Source organism: Megalobrama amblycephala, linkage group LG1 (genome assembly GCF_018812025.1).
Source record: "Megalobrama amblycephala isolate DHTTF-2021 linkage group LG1, ASM1881202v1, whole genome shotgun sequence".
Taxonomy (NCBI): domain Eukaryota; kingdom Metazoa; phylum Chordata; class Actinopteri; order Cypriniformes; family Xenocyprididae; genus Megalobrama; species Megalobrama amblycephala.
The window spans coordinates 8,096,405-8,112,227 of NC_063044.1; the positions used below are offsets into that span (position 1 = coordinate 8,096,405).

General features: G+C 38.2%; 1 protein-coding gene and 1 pseudogene across 1 annotated transcript in view; one reads left to right on the forward strand and one right to left on the reverse strand.

Moving 5' to 3' along the window:
- Nucleotides 1–7,806: 7,806 nt before the first annotated feature.
- Nucleotides 7,807–15,041, reverse strand: LOC125242994 (annotated as a pseudogene).
- A 164-nt stretch (nt 15,042–15,205) lies between these two features.
- si:dkey-61p9.7 (uncharacterized protein LOC559161 homolog) overlaps nt 15,206–15,823 on the forward strand; it is a 35,744-nt gene continuing 35,126 nt past the window's right edge. The window contains exons 1-2 of the mRNA XM_048153220.1: nt 15,206–15,214; nt 15,373–15,386. Of these exons, the coding sequence (XP_048009177.1) occupies nt 15,212–15,214; nt 15,373–15,386 (17 nt within the window). The 5' untranslated portion in view covers nt 15,206–15,211. The remainder of the gene's footprint in view (nt 15,215–15,372; nt 15,387–15,823) is intronic.

Here is a 15,823-nt window from a genome sequence, read left to right on the forward strand (position 1 = left end):
TGGGTGCTGCTCATGGTAGAACAGGGCTACAGAATTCAGTTCGGTTCTCGTCCGCCCAGGTTCAGTGGAGTGATTCACACTGTGGTAGCTCCAGAGCAGTCTCTGGTAATGGAACAAGAAGTTGCGACGCTTTTGCAAAAAGGGGCTATAGAACGGGTTCCCTCTCCCAGCAAAATGTCGGGCTTTTACAGCCGCTACTTCATTGTTCCAAAGAAGGATGGAGGGTTGCGTCCGTTTCTCGATTTACGTATTCTAAATCGGTCTGTAAAGAGGTTGAAGTTCAAGATGCTTACACTCAAACAGATTATTCCACAGATCAGATCCGAGGACTGGTTTGTGGCGATAGATCTGAAGGACGCATATTTTCACATATCCATCCATCCTTCTCACAGGAAGTTCCTCAGGTTTGCTTTCGGGGGCGAAGCATACCAATACAAGGTTCTTCCCTTCGGCCTATCATTATCACCCCGCACGTTCACGAAGTGCGTGGATGCAGCCTTGGCTCCTCTGAGACTCCAGGGCATCCGCGTGCTGAACTATATCGACGATTGGTTGATTTTAGCTCAAACAGAACGTCTGGCAGCTCAACATCGAGATGTTGTGCTGTCGCACATGAAGAGGCTTGGGCTGAGGCTCAATGCCAAGAAAAGTGTGCTGGTTCCGAGTCAGGTTGCCAACTATCTTGGGGTAATCTGGGATTCGATCACGATGCGGGCGCAATTGTCTCCCGCTCGTGTCACGTCCATTCTCGGGGCCGTGAATGGGGTGAAGTTAGGCCGGTCACTCACTGTAAAACAGTTTCAGAGACTGTTGGGTCTGATGGCAGCTGCGTCCAACGTTATCACTTTTGGCCTGCTGCACATGAGACCCTTACAGTGGTGGCTCAGGACCAAGGGGTTTTCCCCGAGGGGAAATCCTTTTCGCATGATCAAAGTCACGCGGCGATGCCTTCGTGCTCTGGTCATGTGGAAAAAGCCTTGGTTCCTGTCCCAGGGACCCGTGTTGGGAACTTCATGTCATCGCGTAATGCTTACGACAGATGCGTCCCTCACGGGCTGGGGAGCGATCATGAGTGGTCGCTCAGCTCAAGGTCGTTGGGAGGTACACCAGCTCTCTTGGCACATAAATCGGCTAGAGATGCTGGCAGTGTTTCAGGCTCTGAAGCACTTCCTCCCCGACCTCAGGGGCCATCATGTGTTGATTCAGACAGACAACACTACGGTGGTCTCCTACATAAATCACCAAGGGGGATTGCGGTCTCGTCCACTATGCAAATTAGTCAGTCGCATCCTCCTGTGGACCCAAGGGAAATTACTCTTACTGAGGGCAGCTCATATTCCGGGGTATCTGAATATGGGGGCGGACGCTCTGTCGAGGCAGAGCGCGAGTCCGGGGGAATGGAAGCTTCACTCCGAGGTAGTGGAGCTTACATGGAAAACATTCGGTCGAGCGGAAGTCGATCTCTTTGCCACAGAGGAGTCAACTCAATGCCCTCTGTGATACTCTCTGAGGCACCCAGCTCCTCTGGGGTTGGATGCCATGATACAGACGTGGCCGAGGCGACGTCTGTATGCTTTTCCCCCAGTCTCTCTGCTCCCGGGAGTTCTGGACAAAGTCCGTCAGGAAGGGGTACACCTGATATTGGTGGCTCCTTTCTGGCCAACAAGAATATGGTTTGCGGACCTAGTATCGCTTCTTCACGGCTCTCCTCTGGAGCTTCCAGTCAAACAGGATCTCCTGTCCCAAGCGGGCGACATGATTTTACATCCCCGCCCAGAAATGTGGAAACTGTGGGCCTGGCCCCTGAGGGGGCAAGGCTCATAGAATCTGGTCTCCCAACCGAGGTTGTGGAGACCATCCTTCAGTCCAGAGCTCCGTCTACAAGGAAGCTTTATATGTATAAGTGGAAGGTGTTCTCTACATGGTGTAGTCATCTTAAGGTGGACCCGGTCCATTCTTCTATCAGCTGTGTGCTTCAATTCCTTCAAGAGAAGCTTTCAGAAGGCTTAACTCATTCCACACTAAAAGTGTATGTGGCTGCTATTTCAGCCTATCACATTCCTATGGGTGGTGTCTCGGTAGGTCGAGACCCCTTAGTTGTTCGCTTCCTTCGTGGTGCACTGAGGTTGAGGCCTTCAGTACGCCCAAAATCCTGGGACTTAGCCATTGTGTTACAAGGGCTGGCTAAGGCGCCCTTTGAACCTTTGGAAGATGGGTCAGATAAAATGCTTACATTGAAAACTGTGTTTTTACTGGCCATTTCATCTTTGAAAAGGATAGGGGACCTTCAAGCTCTTTCGGTTTTACCATCATGTTTAGAGTTTGCACCAGGCATGGTTAAGGCCTTTCTACATACAAGGCCTGGTTACATTCCTAAGGTCCCCATTAGGGTCCCAGGTCTTATCGTTTTGGAGGCTTTTTATCCCCCTCCTTTCGTTAATCCGGATCAGGAGAGACTTAATCTGCTGTGCCCTGTGAGGGCATTGGATGCATATGTTCACAGAGCTGCCCTGTGGAGAAAATCAGACCAACTGTTTGTATGTTATGGGTCCCCGAGTCGAGGGGGCCCAGCGTCCAAGCAGAGGATGAGTAAATGGGTGGTTGAGGCCATCGCATTGGCTTATAAAGCCCTAGGGCACCCGTGCCCCTTGGATGTCAGGGCACACTCAACGAGAGGTATGGCTGCTTCAAAAGCTCATATGTCAGGGGTTTCCTTGGCTGATATTTGTGGTGCTGCTGGATGGTCATCCCAGCACACCTTCATCAGATTTTATAATCTTAATGTGAGTAGAACTCCGGGTGCTTTGGTTTTACAAGACAGTAGCCAGGCACTCGGAGACACGGCGTAGTTGGGATAGCGTTCCCATCACGTCACTGACGTAGCGTCGATAGTTCCCACGAAAGGGAACGTCTTGGGTTACGAGTGTAACCCTTGTTTCCTGAGTAAGGGAACGAGATGCTACGTCACGTTGCCGTACCTCCAGCATGCCTGGAGCGCTTACTTCAGACATATCACAGAAGCTAGCGTTCTTTGTTTCCGGGCATGCTTTATACGTTCCGGTCCGCGACGTCGCCCGCCTCTGACGTCACGTTCTCTCATTGGTTGGATACAATAGTGCTTCACGAACACAAAAATGCAGAGGATTCCCATCACGTCACTGACGTAGCGTCTCGTTCCCTTACTCAGGGAACAAGGGTTACACTCGTAACCCAAGACGTTTTTTTGCTAAAGTAAATATTTTTATGTTTTAGTGCTATAAATATGTCAATATTGCACCTTTATAGACATACAAAAATTTGTTTTTTGTCTCTGAAAGTTAAGTATTTATATCCATGTATTATCAATGAGACCAGGCTGTGTCTTCCCAGGTGTGAAACACATCAATTTTAATGATCACATATTGACTGTGAATAATCATTCTGACACAAAACTTCATATTCACATAAAACAATATATTGATTTTAAAAGTGTGAGTGGGCAGGATGATTTTTCTTACATCATTTTGAAGCAAAAATTCTAGGCTACAAGACTCAGTTGTCTTGAGACCAAATGTTTAGTATGTATAGTATTTAATGGCCTTATTTCAGTGACCTAAAAACAACCACGCTTAAACGTTGTTTTCTCAAAACTACAAACTTTTACATACATGCTGCTTTTATTATAGCAGTTTTTGCTGAATACAGTGTAACAGTGATGTCTGTGAAAAAGGGATGCAATAGACAAGCTCGCACATCTGTGCCGATTCAACGCCAATCTACTCTGTGTTTTGCTCATCAGCTCATGCACAGTAGCTATAGCATGAATAATTAATCAGTTTAGCATTCTGTTAATTGGATATATTTACTTTATAGACATCCTGTATATATCCTGATCTGATATATCCATTCTGCTCTCTGTTGTCTGTGTTTCTTTATCACAAACATTGTACTGTACACACTCTGTGTGGTATCGGTTGTTGGTATCAGAACATTTTAAAGAGTATAAGTACACAAGTGCAGTATCGGGCTTGATACTTGTCTTGTTCAGGACTTTTGCCCAATTTCCAAACATTATAAAAAAAAAGTCTTTACATGATGTTCCATACTGCCTTTGTTTCTTGCTGGTTACATTAATCAAAATGACAGTTCTACCATTCTTTTTATATTCATTTTCAAATGTGTCTTTATTTATAAGAAAGGGCTTTTTTACAAAATTGGACAAACTGATTGGTTCCTTTTCTACAGAGACCTACTGGGCAAGTAATGTCCATAATTTCATTTTCTAGATAACTTTTTAAGATCTTTAAACACAGTAGTCTCACATACTATAAAAATGTGGCCTCAATTTCAGAAATGTAAGCCTTTCTTAGGACCTATTTTTTCCTATTTGCCTGTTCCTTCTCTCTAATTACTGATGTGGCCTTTCAGGCGTGGAACAAGAATGATCTTAAATGCTTAAAAGATGTATTCCTAAATAACCTCTTTTGTTCCTTTGATAAACTTGCACATCAATTTAAGTAACCTATGCCATATTTCATGAGATATCTGTGTATAAGATTTATAAAAAAATTTACCTTAGTTAAATTCTGTTAGAAATACCAACAAATCTATGTTCAAATAAATAATTACAATCTCCTGAGCCTGGCAATGTGATATGGGTATGGTTTTTAGAGATAGAATGAGATGTTATTCTTGATCAGGTGCCTTCTTCCTCACCTTTTTTCCCCCTTCACCGCAGTATGTTACAATTTAAAGCTCACCACAGACTCCATCTTTCTAATTCAAATTCTGCCAAGAAGATATACCCTGACATTAGCCTTAAATATAAGAGATGTAAGCAGCCAGCAGCTACTCCATATATGTCCTAGACTGGAGGAGTATTATAGAAATATTTAATGAGTAGATATATTATTTAAAATATATTTTAAAATTTATTGCGAAATATTTAAATGGATAGTTCATCTAAAAAATATAATGCTGCCATATTTTACTCACCCTTGTTTTAAAGCTGCATGATCATCTTTTCTTGTAAAAAGAGTTTTAGCCAGAAAGAGAATTTAACTTTTCTGAGGGTGATGTAACCCTTCCCTGCACCCAGTAGCTAATGATGTCCATGTAAATGTTTCATGTCATTCCAAAAACATGCATTTGTATTTTTATGCACACTTTATTTTATTTATATAGGATATGCAAAAAGTAAATACACACACTGAACAGATAAAATATATATTAGAACAGAAATTACATATCAGCTTTAGTCCTTGATTAATTAAATGTTTGAAAAATCTCACTAAATTACCTACTACCCGCCATTCTTTTATTTATTTACAGTTCCTGTTTTCATTTGCAATACTGCATCTGAAAATATAATTTTGGTGTTTGGTACTTTCTACCCTTCAAATTATACTTCCTAATCCTGTGCTATAAAAACCCTGCAGTGTTACCCCACATTGCTGTTGCAGAGGTATGCAGTTTAAAACCATGTGAAGTGAGAATGGAACTGTGTTAATTGACAACAAACAATCAATCATAAACCATTAAAAAACATAATTCAAAACCAAGTGAGCTGTCCCTGAAGGTTACATTTTTACAGCTTCACAAGTCAGCTCTTCTTGCTGTTCCAACTATGTTTATCTTGCTGTAAAAAAAAAAATATATATAATTTTGTAAACCTCAGGGTGGGCAGTATCCTACAGTATGTGCCTTCAGAGGGTCCCTCGGGAATTAGATTAAATGTCAAAATATTTTTTTTGAAGGAGCTAGCTCCAGTATCTGTTTATTATAGACTCAGTTCGCAGCAATAATTAATTACTAGCCCAGTGTAAATTATAATCAGTATGAAATGTGGCCCAACTGAGTTCTTCCATATTGTATATAAACATTCAAAGATTTAAAGGAACACTCCACTTTTTTTTGAAAATAGGTTAATTTTCCAATTCCCCTAGAGTTAAAGTGTTGATTTTTTTACTCTTTTCGAATCCATTAAGCCGATCTCCGGGTCTGGAGGTACCACTTTTAGCATAGCTTAGCATAGTTCATTGAATCAGAGTTTTGATATTTTTCCTATTTAAAACTTGACTCTTCTGTAGTTACATCATGTACTAATGCTGCGTTCCAGGCAGGTTTTTGAGCCTGGAAGTCATGGCTTCAAATAACGACTTTGTTGCATTCCAGGAAATTCATGGCAAACTGAGTGTAAACAAAGCAGCATGGCGGACCATAAGGAGCTTATGCTTATTAACAATTATTTCTATCACCAAAGGAGCTTACTCCTTGCTTATTTGAGGGAAACAGAGGAGTAAAACGGTGCATAAGGCAAGAGAAGCTGTTATACCATTTATTTTACGCTGTTTTACCGTGCACTTGCATAAGCACCGCATCCGTAGGGGCTACCATTGTTGTTTCACGGGCTATGTGACTTTAGAACCCGTAACTGGGAGTACATCGACCTAGTACGAGTTCACGGGCGGGAAGTCGCGGGTTTGACTGCTGGGCGAAAAGTCACTGGTTTGACTGCTGTTCCAGTGCACTTTCATGGGTAGAAGGTTGGAAAAACACAGGTTACGGGTTCCCTGGAATGCGGCATAAGACCGACGGAAAATGAAAAGTTGTGATTTGATATTACGCAGCCTCTCTCACAAATGTCTCCATGGTTGCAAGGCATGCTCCCAAGCAGGGGCTCACAGGCGGTGCGTAATATCATTGCGCCTGCTGCACTCATGGAACGGCAGCAAAGTTCCTTGATTATTACTCTGGAATGAGAGTATAGTTCCTAGCCATATCGGCCTAGAAAATCTCAACTTTTCGTTTTCCGTCAGTCTTAGTACATGATGTAACTACAGAAGAGTCAAGTTTTAAATAGGAAAAATATCAAAACTCTTTGTTCATTTGATAAGCTATGCTAAAAGTGGTACCGCCTATTTTCAAAAAAAGTGGAGTGTTCCTTTAAAGGTGCCCTAGAATTAAAAATTGAGTTTACCTTGGCATAGTTGAATAACAAGAGTTCAGTATATGGAAATGACATACAGTGAGTCTCATTGTTTCCTCCTTCTTATATAAATCTTATTTGTTTAAAAGACCTCCGAAGAACAGGCGAATCTCAACATAATACCGACTGTTATGTACAGTAACAGTCGGGGTGTACGCCCCCAATATTTGCATATGCCAGCCCATGTTCCAAACATTATGAAAGGCATTACACAAGGGCAGCCAGTAATGTCTGGATCTGCACAGGTGAATCATCAGACTAGGTAAGCAAGAACAACAGCGAAAATGGCAGATGGAGCAATAATAACTGATATGATCCATGATAGCATGATATTTTTAGTGATATTTGTAAATTGTCTTTCTAAATGTTTCGTTAGCATGTTGCTAATGTAGGCTACTGTTGGTTAAAGTTACCATCGGTTATTTCTGTATTCACGGAGACAAGAGCCGTCGCTATTTTATTTTTAAACACTTGCGGTCTGTATAATTCATAAACACAACATCATTCTTTATAAATCTCTCCAACAGTGTGTAATGTTAGCTTTAGCCACGGAGCACCATCAAACTCATTCAGAATCAAATGTAAACATTCAAATATATACTTTACTCACATGACCCGAAGCATGCATGCAGCATACATGACGAACATCTTGTAAAGATCCATTTGAGGGTTATATTAGCTGTGTGAACATTGTAAATGCACTGTATTATAGAGTCGCGAGCTCGATGGGCAAGGACCACAAGATTTAAAGGGCCAGCAGCCCCTGAATCGGTTTATAGTTAATGATGCCCCAAAATAGGCAGTTAAAAAAATTAATTAAAAAAAATCTTTGGGGTATTTTGAGCTGAAACTTCACAGACACATTCAGGAGACACTTTAGACTTATATTACATCTTGTAAAAAAACGTTCGATGGCACCTTTAAAAGAAAGAAGAAAAGAAAGAAAACAAAATGTTAACAGAAACCCTGGTTTACTATTACATTTTTGCTCAAGCTCTACCTGATGTCAAAGACTACAAGTCACTGAACTAAACTATTAATGATTTTGTGCCATAATAAGAAACTTAAAGACAACAAACTCAAATATCTATATAAATGATTCTCTAAATACTAACTGTACATTAGGCTATTTTTTGTATGGTGGTGATCATAACATTTTTAAAATGGAAATAATTGTTAGTACATTGCATGCTAATGCTTTCTTGATTATGCTTTGTTTGAGCATATTTAACATTACTTGCTCATAAAGTCAAGTTTGATTGATTCATTTATTTTAGAATCAATATCAGTTGCAGTTGCCTTCATTTCAGTGGAGCCAAATTTTATTTCTAACCTGATCTCACGACTCAAGCCCCGGTTAGTTTTGGGCATCCCCACTGTACAAGAGCCAATTGATGCTATCCCCCACTCATCCACAAACTTGATATTTTGTCTGTTACTGCTGTAAAACTGAAATGTCACTTCTGTTTGCTTGGTTTCTGATGGGTAGAAAGTGAACGTTCGAACTTCATCACATTGGATTGATTCTCCCTTGGTAACAAGTTTATCAAAGCAGACATCGCAGTATTCACGTCCAACACTGTTTACATATTTACTCTTGCCCCTGTGCATTGATTCATCAAAGAGCAAGATACACAGACACCATATGTAAGAGCACTTATACGTGATTTCACCACTTTAGGTTGTTTGGCATATTTGATTGCTCCTTTTATTATTACTACCTGGGGTTCATCAGGGCACAGTACTTTGCATCTTGAGCCAAAGTGCTTCTTCATAAAGTTTCTCAGAATTGGACATTCAGCAAAACCTCCAACTAACAGCATGTACTCAAGATTCAGCTCAGTATATTTCATAATTTGCTTAATTTTGTCTGCAGTGGCCCTGAGACTGTCATCAAAAAAGCTTCTTAGTTGTTGCTCTTTAATTAGGATTGCTCCATCATCCCACTCTGCTCCCTGAACACCCTCAAAGTAATTTTCTATGTTCTGTTTTTTCCTGGCAAGTTCTTGTAAGGAAACCGGGCATGAGATCAGCACAACTTCATCACAAGATTTTGATAGAGCAATGTCATATTTTAATTTCAGTGCCTCTGATGGGTAGTCATGCTCAAATTTATCATAAATTTCCTCAGAGAATATATCTTTCAGAAAAGAGATGAACTTCCTGTCTACTGTCTGTCCACCCATGTCATTTCCTGATGCAGCATGCAATTCCTTCAGTTGTCCCTCTTTGAGCACCTCGTGTACGGTAATGTCAATAGTTCCACCTGCAAAATATAAACTCATTAAACTCATCACATTATCATAAATTATTAATTATGCTGTTGTGCTATAAAAAGTAAAACACAATAATATAATTCCTCTAATAATGTATTCTAGAATTTTAAAATTACACAATGACAGCAAACTCTGAATTCCAAAAATGAATAACATCTTAATTTATTATTATTATGGGCCAAGCACCGAAGGTGCCTAGGCACCTATTGTAATTGTTGCCATTCTTATTACTCTTCTTCTTCTGCTCGAGTCTGTGGCAGCCCATAGAACCCCTTGCAGGAAAGTTGTGAAATTTGGCACACAGAGGACAAGTATGAACATTATCCACAGCAATTTCGGAGTCTCTAACTAAATACCTCTAGCACCACCACCTGTCCAAATTTGCAATCATGTTTATGCTAATAACTTTTGAACCATAAGGGCTAGAAATAATTTTTTCCCCTCTGATTCCTTGACTCAAGCAATTTCAATTGTACACTATAACATAATTTTCCATCATGAAAACTTTCCTGCCATTTTTAATTATCCAAAATACCCAACTTTTTCCAAACTTCTCTTAGGCCATTGATGACGTGGCACACGAGATATGCAACCTTTATAGAATGAAGCCTTCCGTTAAAAGGCAGGAACACCAAGCCGACGGGCAGTTTTTGTTCGTCGGCTGACTAAGTTTCCTCAGTGTGTTTCAGCTGAGGTTGGTCCTCATCTGCTTTTTTTTCAGCCGATTTGACGTTGAATTGGCGTCGGAGCTTGTCGGTCCGTCTGATCATTCTGATTGGCTGTGGACAGGCATTTCATCTTCATTTTCATCTTGCAGACACAGAACAGACGTGCTACTTGGCCGTTGGCTTTCAAGCGTCGCTTTGGTGTGTCAGGGCAACTGTATTGTTAACTCACAGCACTGTAAGGAGAAAATGCCAATTTGATGGATAATTTAAAGGTGCTCTAAGCGATGTCACGCGTTTTTAGGCCAAAACATTTTTTGTCACATACAGCAAACATCTCCTCACTACTATGGCTATGGATGTTGAATCGTTGTATACAAATATAGACCATAAAGATGTGCTGGAAGCAGAGCCATGCACAGACCTTTTGAGGGGCATGTGCTGAAACTGAAAAAGGGCCACCCACTTCCAAATATATAACACAAAATAATAGTCTCAATATTTATTCACTATTAATGACAGTTATATAGATAATATATAGATATACAGGGTTTCAGAGCTTCTTTAAAACTAATTACAACAGAAATCTTCTGTGAGCCATGTGCTTGAAGATGTTCACTGGGATGTCCCTCTCTATGGCTATGAGGAGAAGGTCTGAGAGTCTCTCCTCTGAGCAAAGACTTCGGAGTTGGTTCTTAATTATCAAACTAGAAGTTTATACTATAGTATATATTTATACTATAGTCATACCGTTAGCATATCCAACATGTATCTGCCTAAAAACTGTGCAGAGGACCAGGCACATTGGTCTCTTGAAGGTGCACTAAGGTTGGTCGCTCTCTCATGCAGTACACTTTCCTTTAAAAAAGCCAGCAATAAACAATTTATAAACTTTTGTGAAATGTACAGTTGCAGTGAAAAGTTTTAATTGTTCCTGAGCTTCTCCCTTCACTTTATATACGTATATTAATGCACACACATTACATTCTGCATGATAAAATATAAAGAAGCACAGTGACCTGATGATTCTGTAATGTTTTTAGTTATTACAACATTACTGTAATAAAACCATGTTTTATGTTTATACATGTGAAGACGAGCAGGGAGTATACAATACTACATTAAAAAAAATTATCTAGCGAGCAAATACATGCATATTAACATCGCAAACATTAACCATACTGTGTTTCACCATAATATGATTAAATGTTAATGAATTTAATGTATCAGCAGATAGCCATCATAAATCAAAGAAGAAATTTCTTAAAAATGTATTTTACCTAGCTAACAAGGATCACTCAGTTCGCTTTGTGTCAAACTCTAATGCTGAGTTTTTGACCAGCAAATATGCGCAAATGTGCAATTTGTCCGTCATTAAAACGACGTCATCACATTATGATGTAACAATTGTTATGTGCTAAGTTTTTCCTGTTGTAAAATACGTTTGGCCAAAATCTCAATTTATAAAAGATGTAATACTACTGTATGCACAGGCTATTTAAGGCTATTTGTATGGTATTGGCTATGACTAACTTAGATAGCAAATGCTAGCCCCCCTCCCTCTCTCTCCGTAAATACAACATTATACTTATTCAAATTACAAGATATTTACTGTTGCAAGACGTTCAGCTGCTCTGCCGTGGAACTTCAGTTCGTGGCAATCAGGGAGTGGAGTTAAGAGGTTTGACTGACAGTTTGAGCGGATCCAAAAAGATTTTGTCACAAGTTCATTTTAATACTTTTATTAGGCTAAATATATTTGTAAAACAGTCAGACGTAAAGGGTGACCAATAGTATTGATTTTATTGAAGAAAATAAATAAAATAAAATACCTCCTAAAAAAAAAAGGCACTTCGGAGTATAGGTTTTATAGTATAGGTTGCGGCTTACCTGTGCACTTGCCTGACTGGAAGCATTAGCATTCTATTTGGATAAGAGATCATCTATTGAAAGGCCACCAGCATGTTTCATTGTGCAATTAGCTGAATAGTCACTAAATAACTTTTTGTTTCAAGATGAATTCTATAAACAAAGTAAAGGTACAGCAATGGGTGCTTGTTTTGCTCCAAATTATGCAAATTTGTTTTTAGGATTTTTTTAAGAAATTTGTATTTTCTGATTCAAACCCATATTTAAAGAATGTGATGTGGTGGGGTAGATATATACAGTAGATTATATTATTTTGATATGGACAGGTTTAGAGGCAGATCTGTTAGCTTTTCACTAATATTTAAATAATACCAATGCGAATCTGAAGGTGTGCAGTCTGTATGTGTCACCTGCTTTTAAGATTTGGCCAAGATGAAATAAAGGCTATTTTATTTTATTTTTTTATTATTATTATTTTTTTTTACATGATTCCAGTGTCTTGGATTATCCATAACTTTACAAGTTGAATTATGCCTTGCATCCAAAGAGCACCGAGACTGAAATCACACCCTGTGCAGCATTTCTATGGCATTGTTTGCTTTGAATATTTTAATAATATATTAGTAAATGTTGAAATTAACATTAACAAAGATTAATAAATGCTGTTTAAGTGCAGTTCATTATTAGTTCATGTTAACTAATGTAGTTAACTAATGAACCTAATTGTAAAGTGTTTAACAAATATTTAACAAATAACAAGTAATTTATTTTATATTTACACAATGTTGATCACTTGAGGTGTGTGCATTTGGAATAGAACTTTAACCAGATGGTTAATAAACAGAATATTACTTGAATCATATGAATCATATTGTATACAAGTTGAACATAAAAAAAAGAAAGAAAAGAAATTGGTAAATTGTTCTGGAAAAGAAAAAAAAAAAAAAAAAAAAAAAAAAGATTTTATTTTTTTGCCATATCGCCCAGCCCTACTTCTCAAACAGAAGAGACTACATAAACAGGAAGCAGTTCTCTTATGAGTCTGCTGATGAGCCTTTGACCAGTGCACTGCAAAACCTAGAAGTGACACTTTTTCACACAGTTGTGGATGTAGCACTTCATTCTCTTGAGGAGAGATTTCAGACCATGGAAAATGTTAGGGACACACGTTTGGTATCCTTTTGAATTTTAAAGCAATTTTTAATATTGCAACCATGTCAAGAGATACAGTGAAGAAACACTGTGAAGACATTGAGAATGCACTCAGCATAGAAGGACATGCCGATATCTCTGAAATGGAAATGGCAGAGGAGATCCTTAATCTTCCACCTTTGCCATCAAAAACACAGCCATGGAGCTTCAATTGACCTTTCAAAATTGTTTTATTAAAATAAAATAAATAAATTAAATAAATAAATTAAATTTGGCTAGGGTCTCCAAATGTCTAGAACCAGCCCTGCCTATGAGAGAAAGGGAACCTTTGGTCCTGTAGTGGTTGAAACATAATAACTCAAGTTATTTGTGGAGTAGTATTGTTTTTATTTCCACATCAGTGTTGCTTCAGCACTGCCCTTCTGCCCTTCTCCATGTTTTGTGATCTGACTAACTACACCAAGAATCACTGATAGAAATAAGTCCTACAAGACGTATATTGTCAAAAAAAAAAAAAAAAGTAGTCTGAGAAAGTAACATATCTGACGCTGTTGCTTTTAGCTGTAATTAACTGAAAAACCGATATGTATCTACAATAAGACAAGTGACAGAAACCCGAAATCTGACAGCTCTTAATGTAAATTCATTGTTGTAGGCTTACTAAGAAAAAGGATTTGATTTATATACTGGCAATAATGAAATATTGTTAATTCCTACAGAAAAATTAAATGGAAAAACCTCCATAGTGCACCTTTGATTAAATGATTCCACTTTATTGCTACGTCTAAAATATATATATCAAAGTGGAACTTCGACACTGTCTTGGATTGACACAGTGTGTCATTCAGGGTTACAGTTGTAACTTGAGATGTTCTTGGACAACACAGAAATCTCCCTGGAACCTTACAAGAATTTAAAAATTTCTTCATATTCCTTCACCATTGTGGATTATGAAAATTAAAATATAATTTCAGTGTATGTTGTGTCACAAATGTATAAATAAAATAAATTTGCATTTATTTATTAGTGCATTCTTGTGGTGTTTTATGCTTAAATGTTATGTATGTACTGTATTATACAGCACTGTCAGAGAAAAACAAAACAGAAGATAACTAGTCTATAAATATGTACCTCCACAATCCACAACCATATACTGTGTTCCAGGTTTTTGTTCCAGTCTGTCTTCACAGCCCTCCTCTGCTATGAAGCCGTCACTTGGTAGCTGCTTACAGTATACAGATGCAGCCTCAGGCTCCAAGGCAAAGAGAAGCCTCTCTGGCTCAGACTCTGTCACAAGACCTGCCTGGTATATGGTTCAAATCATTTAAAAGAAACATTCATGATAAATTAAACTAATTTTAGTTTTTCTTTATGACTTACCCTGTCATACCAAACATGTTTTATTTGATAGTTTGTATGTTTTGATTGTATAACACAAAAGAAGATGTCTAGCAGAATCCAAGCTCATATAACTAAAGTGGTTAATGGCTTACCTCAATAGCTGCTTCTCTCATAAACTGCTTGGCGGCCACTTTCCAGATCGCAGGAACAGTCAACACCCATGTAACATCAGATGCAATGAATTTCCTTCCAGATGTGTTCTCTTCAATCTTTTTCAGTGCATGATCCTTCAAATATCGTAGACTCTCAGAAAAAACTGTCATTGCTTTCATTTTTGCTCCATTTTTTGCAGTTATCTTCAAATCCCGGTGGATTTCCTTAACAGAAATACAATCAAAATATTAATCAACAAAAAATTCCAGATCTTTCTATAACACTAATTAATGATTACATAATAAGCATACTTACCTTACCATAGAGCTCCATTTTAAAATGTTCAAACAGATACTGTTGCTTTGCCTGACGTTTTTTAGTTAATCGCGTATATGTCACTATGGCATCATAACCAAACTTGAGGAACTTTTGATCTTCATCAAACAGAATGCAGGTGGGGGTTTTAAAGGTTTTGTACCCAAACCGTTTACCCCAGGAAGGAATCTTAATTTCTTCTTGATGCTGTTTGGTGTGAAAGTTGAAGGCATATCCACTGTATGATGTGCCAAAATCTATAGCTATGTAAAGCACTGAATCTGTCATTGTTCAGAACTTGTGAACCAGTATGCTTTAGTGCCTTTTGCACAGCACGTTCTTTCATTTATAATCTCTCCGTTTACTTTCAGTTTTGTAGACCTGCCCACTAACAAAACAGGGGTGTAGCCACTATGGGAATATAAAAGAGAAAGTCTTAACAAAATGTTCATATTTGGTTCCTGACTGCAGTAATGGTATAGAACAACCTATTTTGCCTTGTTAAAAATTAGGATAATACTAATTACATAGGAGTATAAAAAAGTCTTACACCCCTATATATATATATAAAACAAAATATTTGCTTAATTACTTTTATATTTCTTGCATTTTTATATTCATTCGAACATAACAGGATACAAATATGAGGTAAGACTGACAATTCCTTAAATTTCTTTAAACTCTTGGCTATCTATTAAAAATAGGAAATTTGAAAAGAACAGACCAAGAAATTCTTCAGAATGAATATCTATAAACATTTTAATATGACAGGTATGTTTCATTGATTTTAAAATAGGCTGCATGTGTGATTCATTCATTAATTAGAGCTTCTAATAGACTCGAAAGGACTTAAGGATTTCAAGTGCCGGGATAGGGTGCAGTCTCCTTTTGTTGTGTAGACGCTGCCTTTTGCAGAAACCTGACTGTACTGGTTATCTGATCTAATAAAAAATATACAAGAATATTAAAAACTGAACACAGCAACTTCCTTTCACACAAAGCTCTCAGAACACAAGACAATTTTACATAATATAATATATATAATAAGACAAAGTCAATAAGAGCTTTACATTTTTTAAATAATT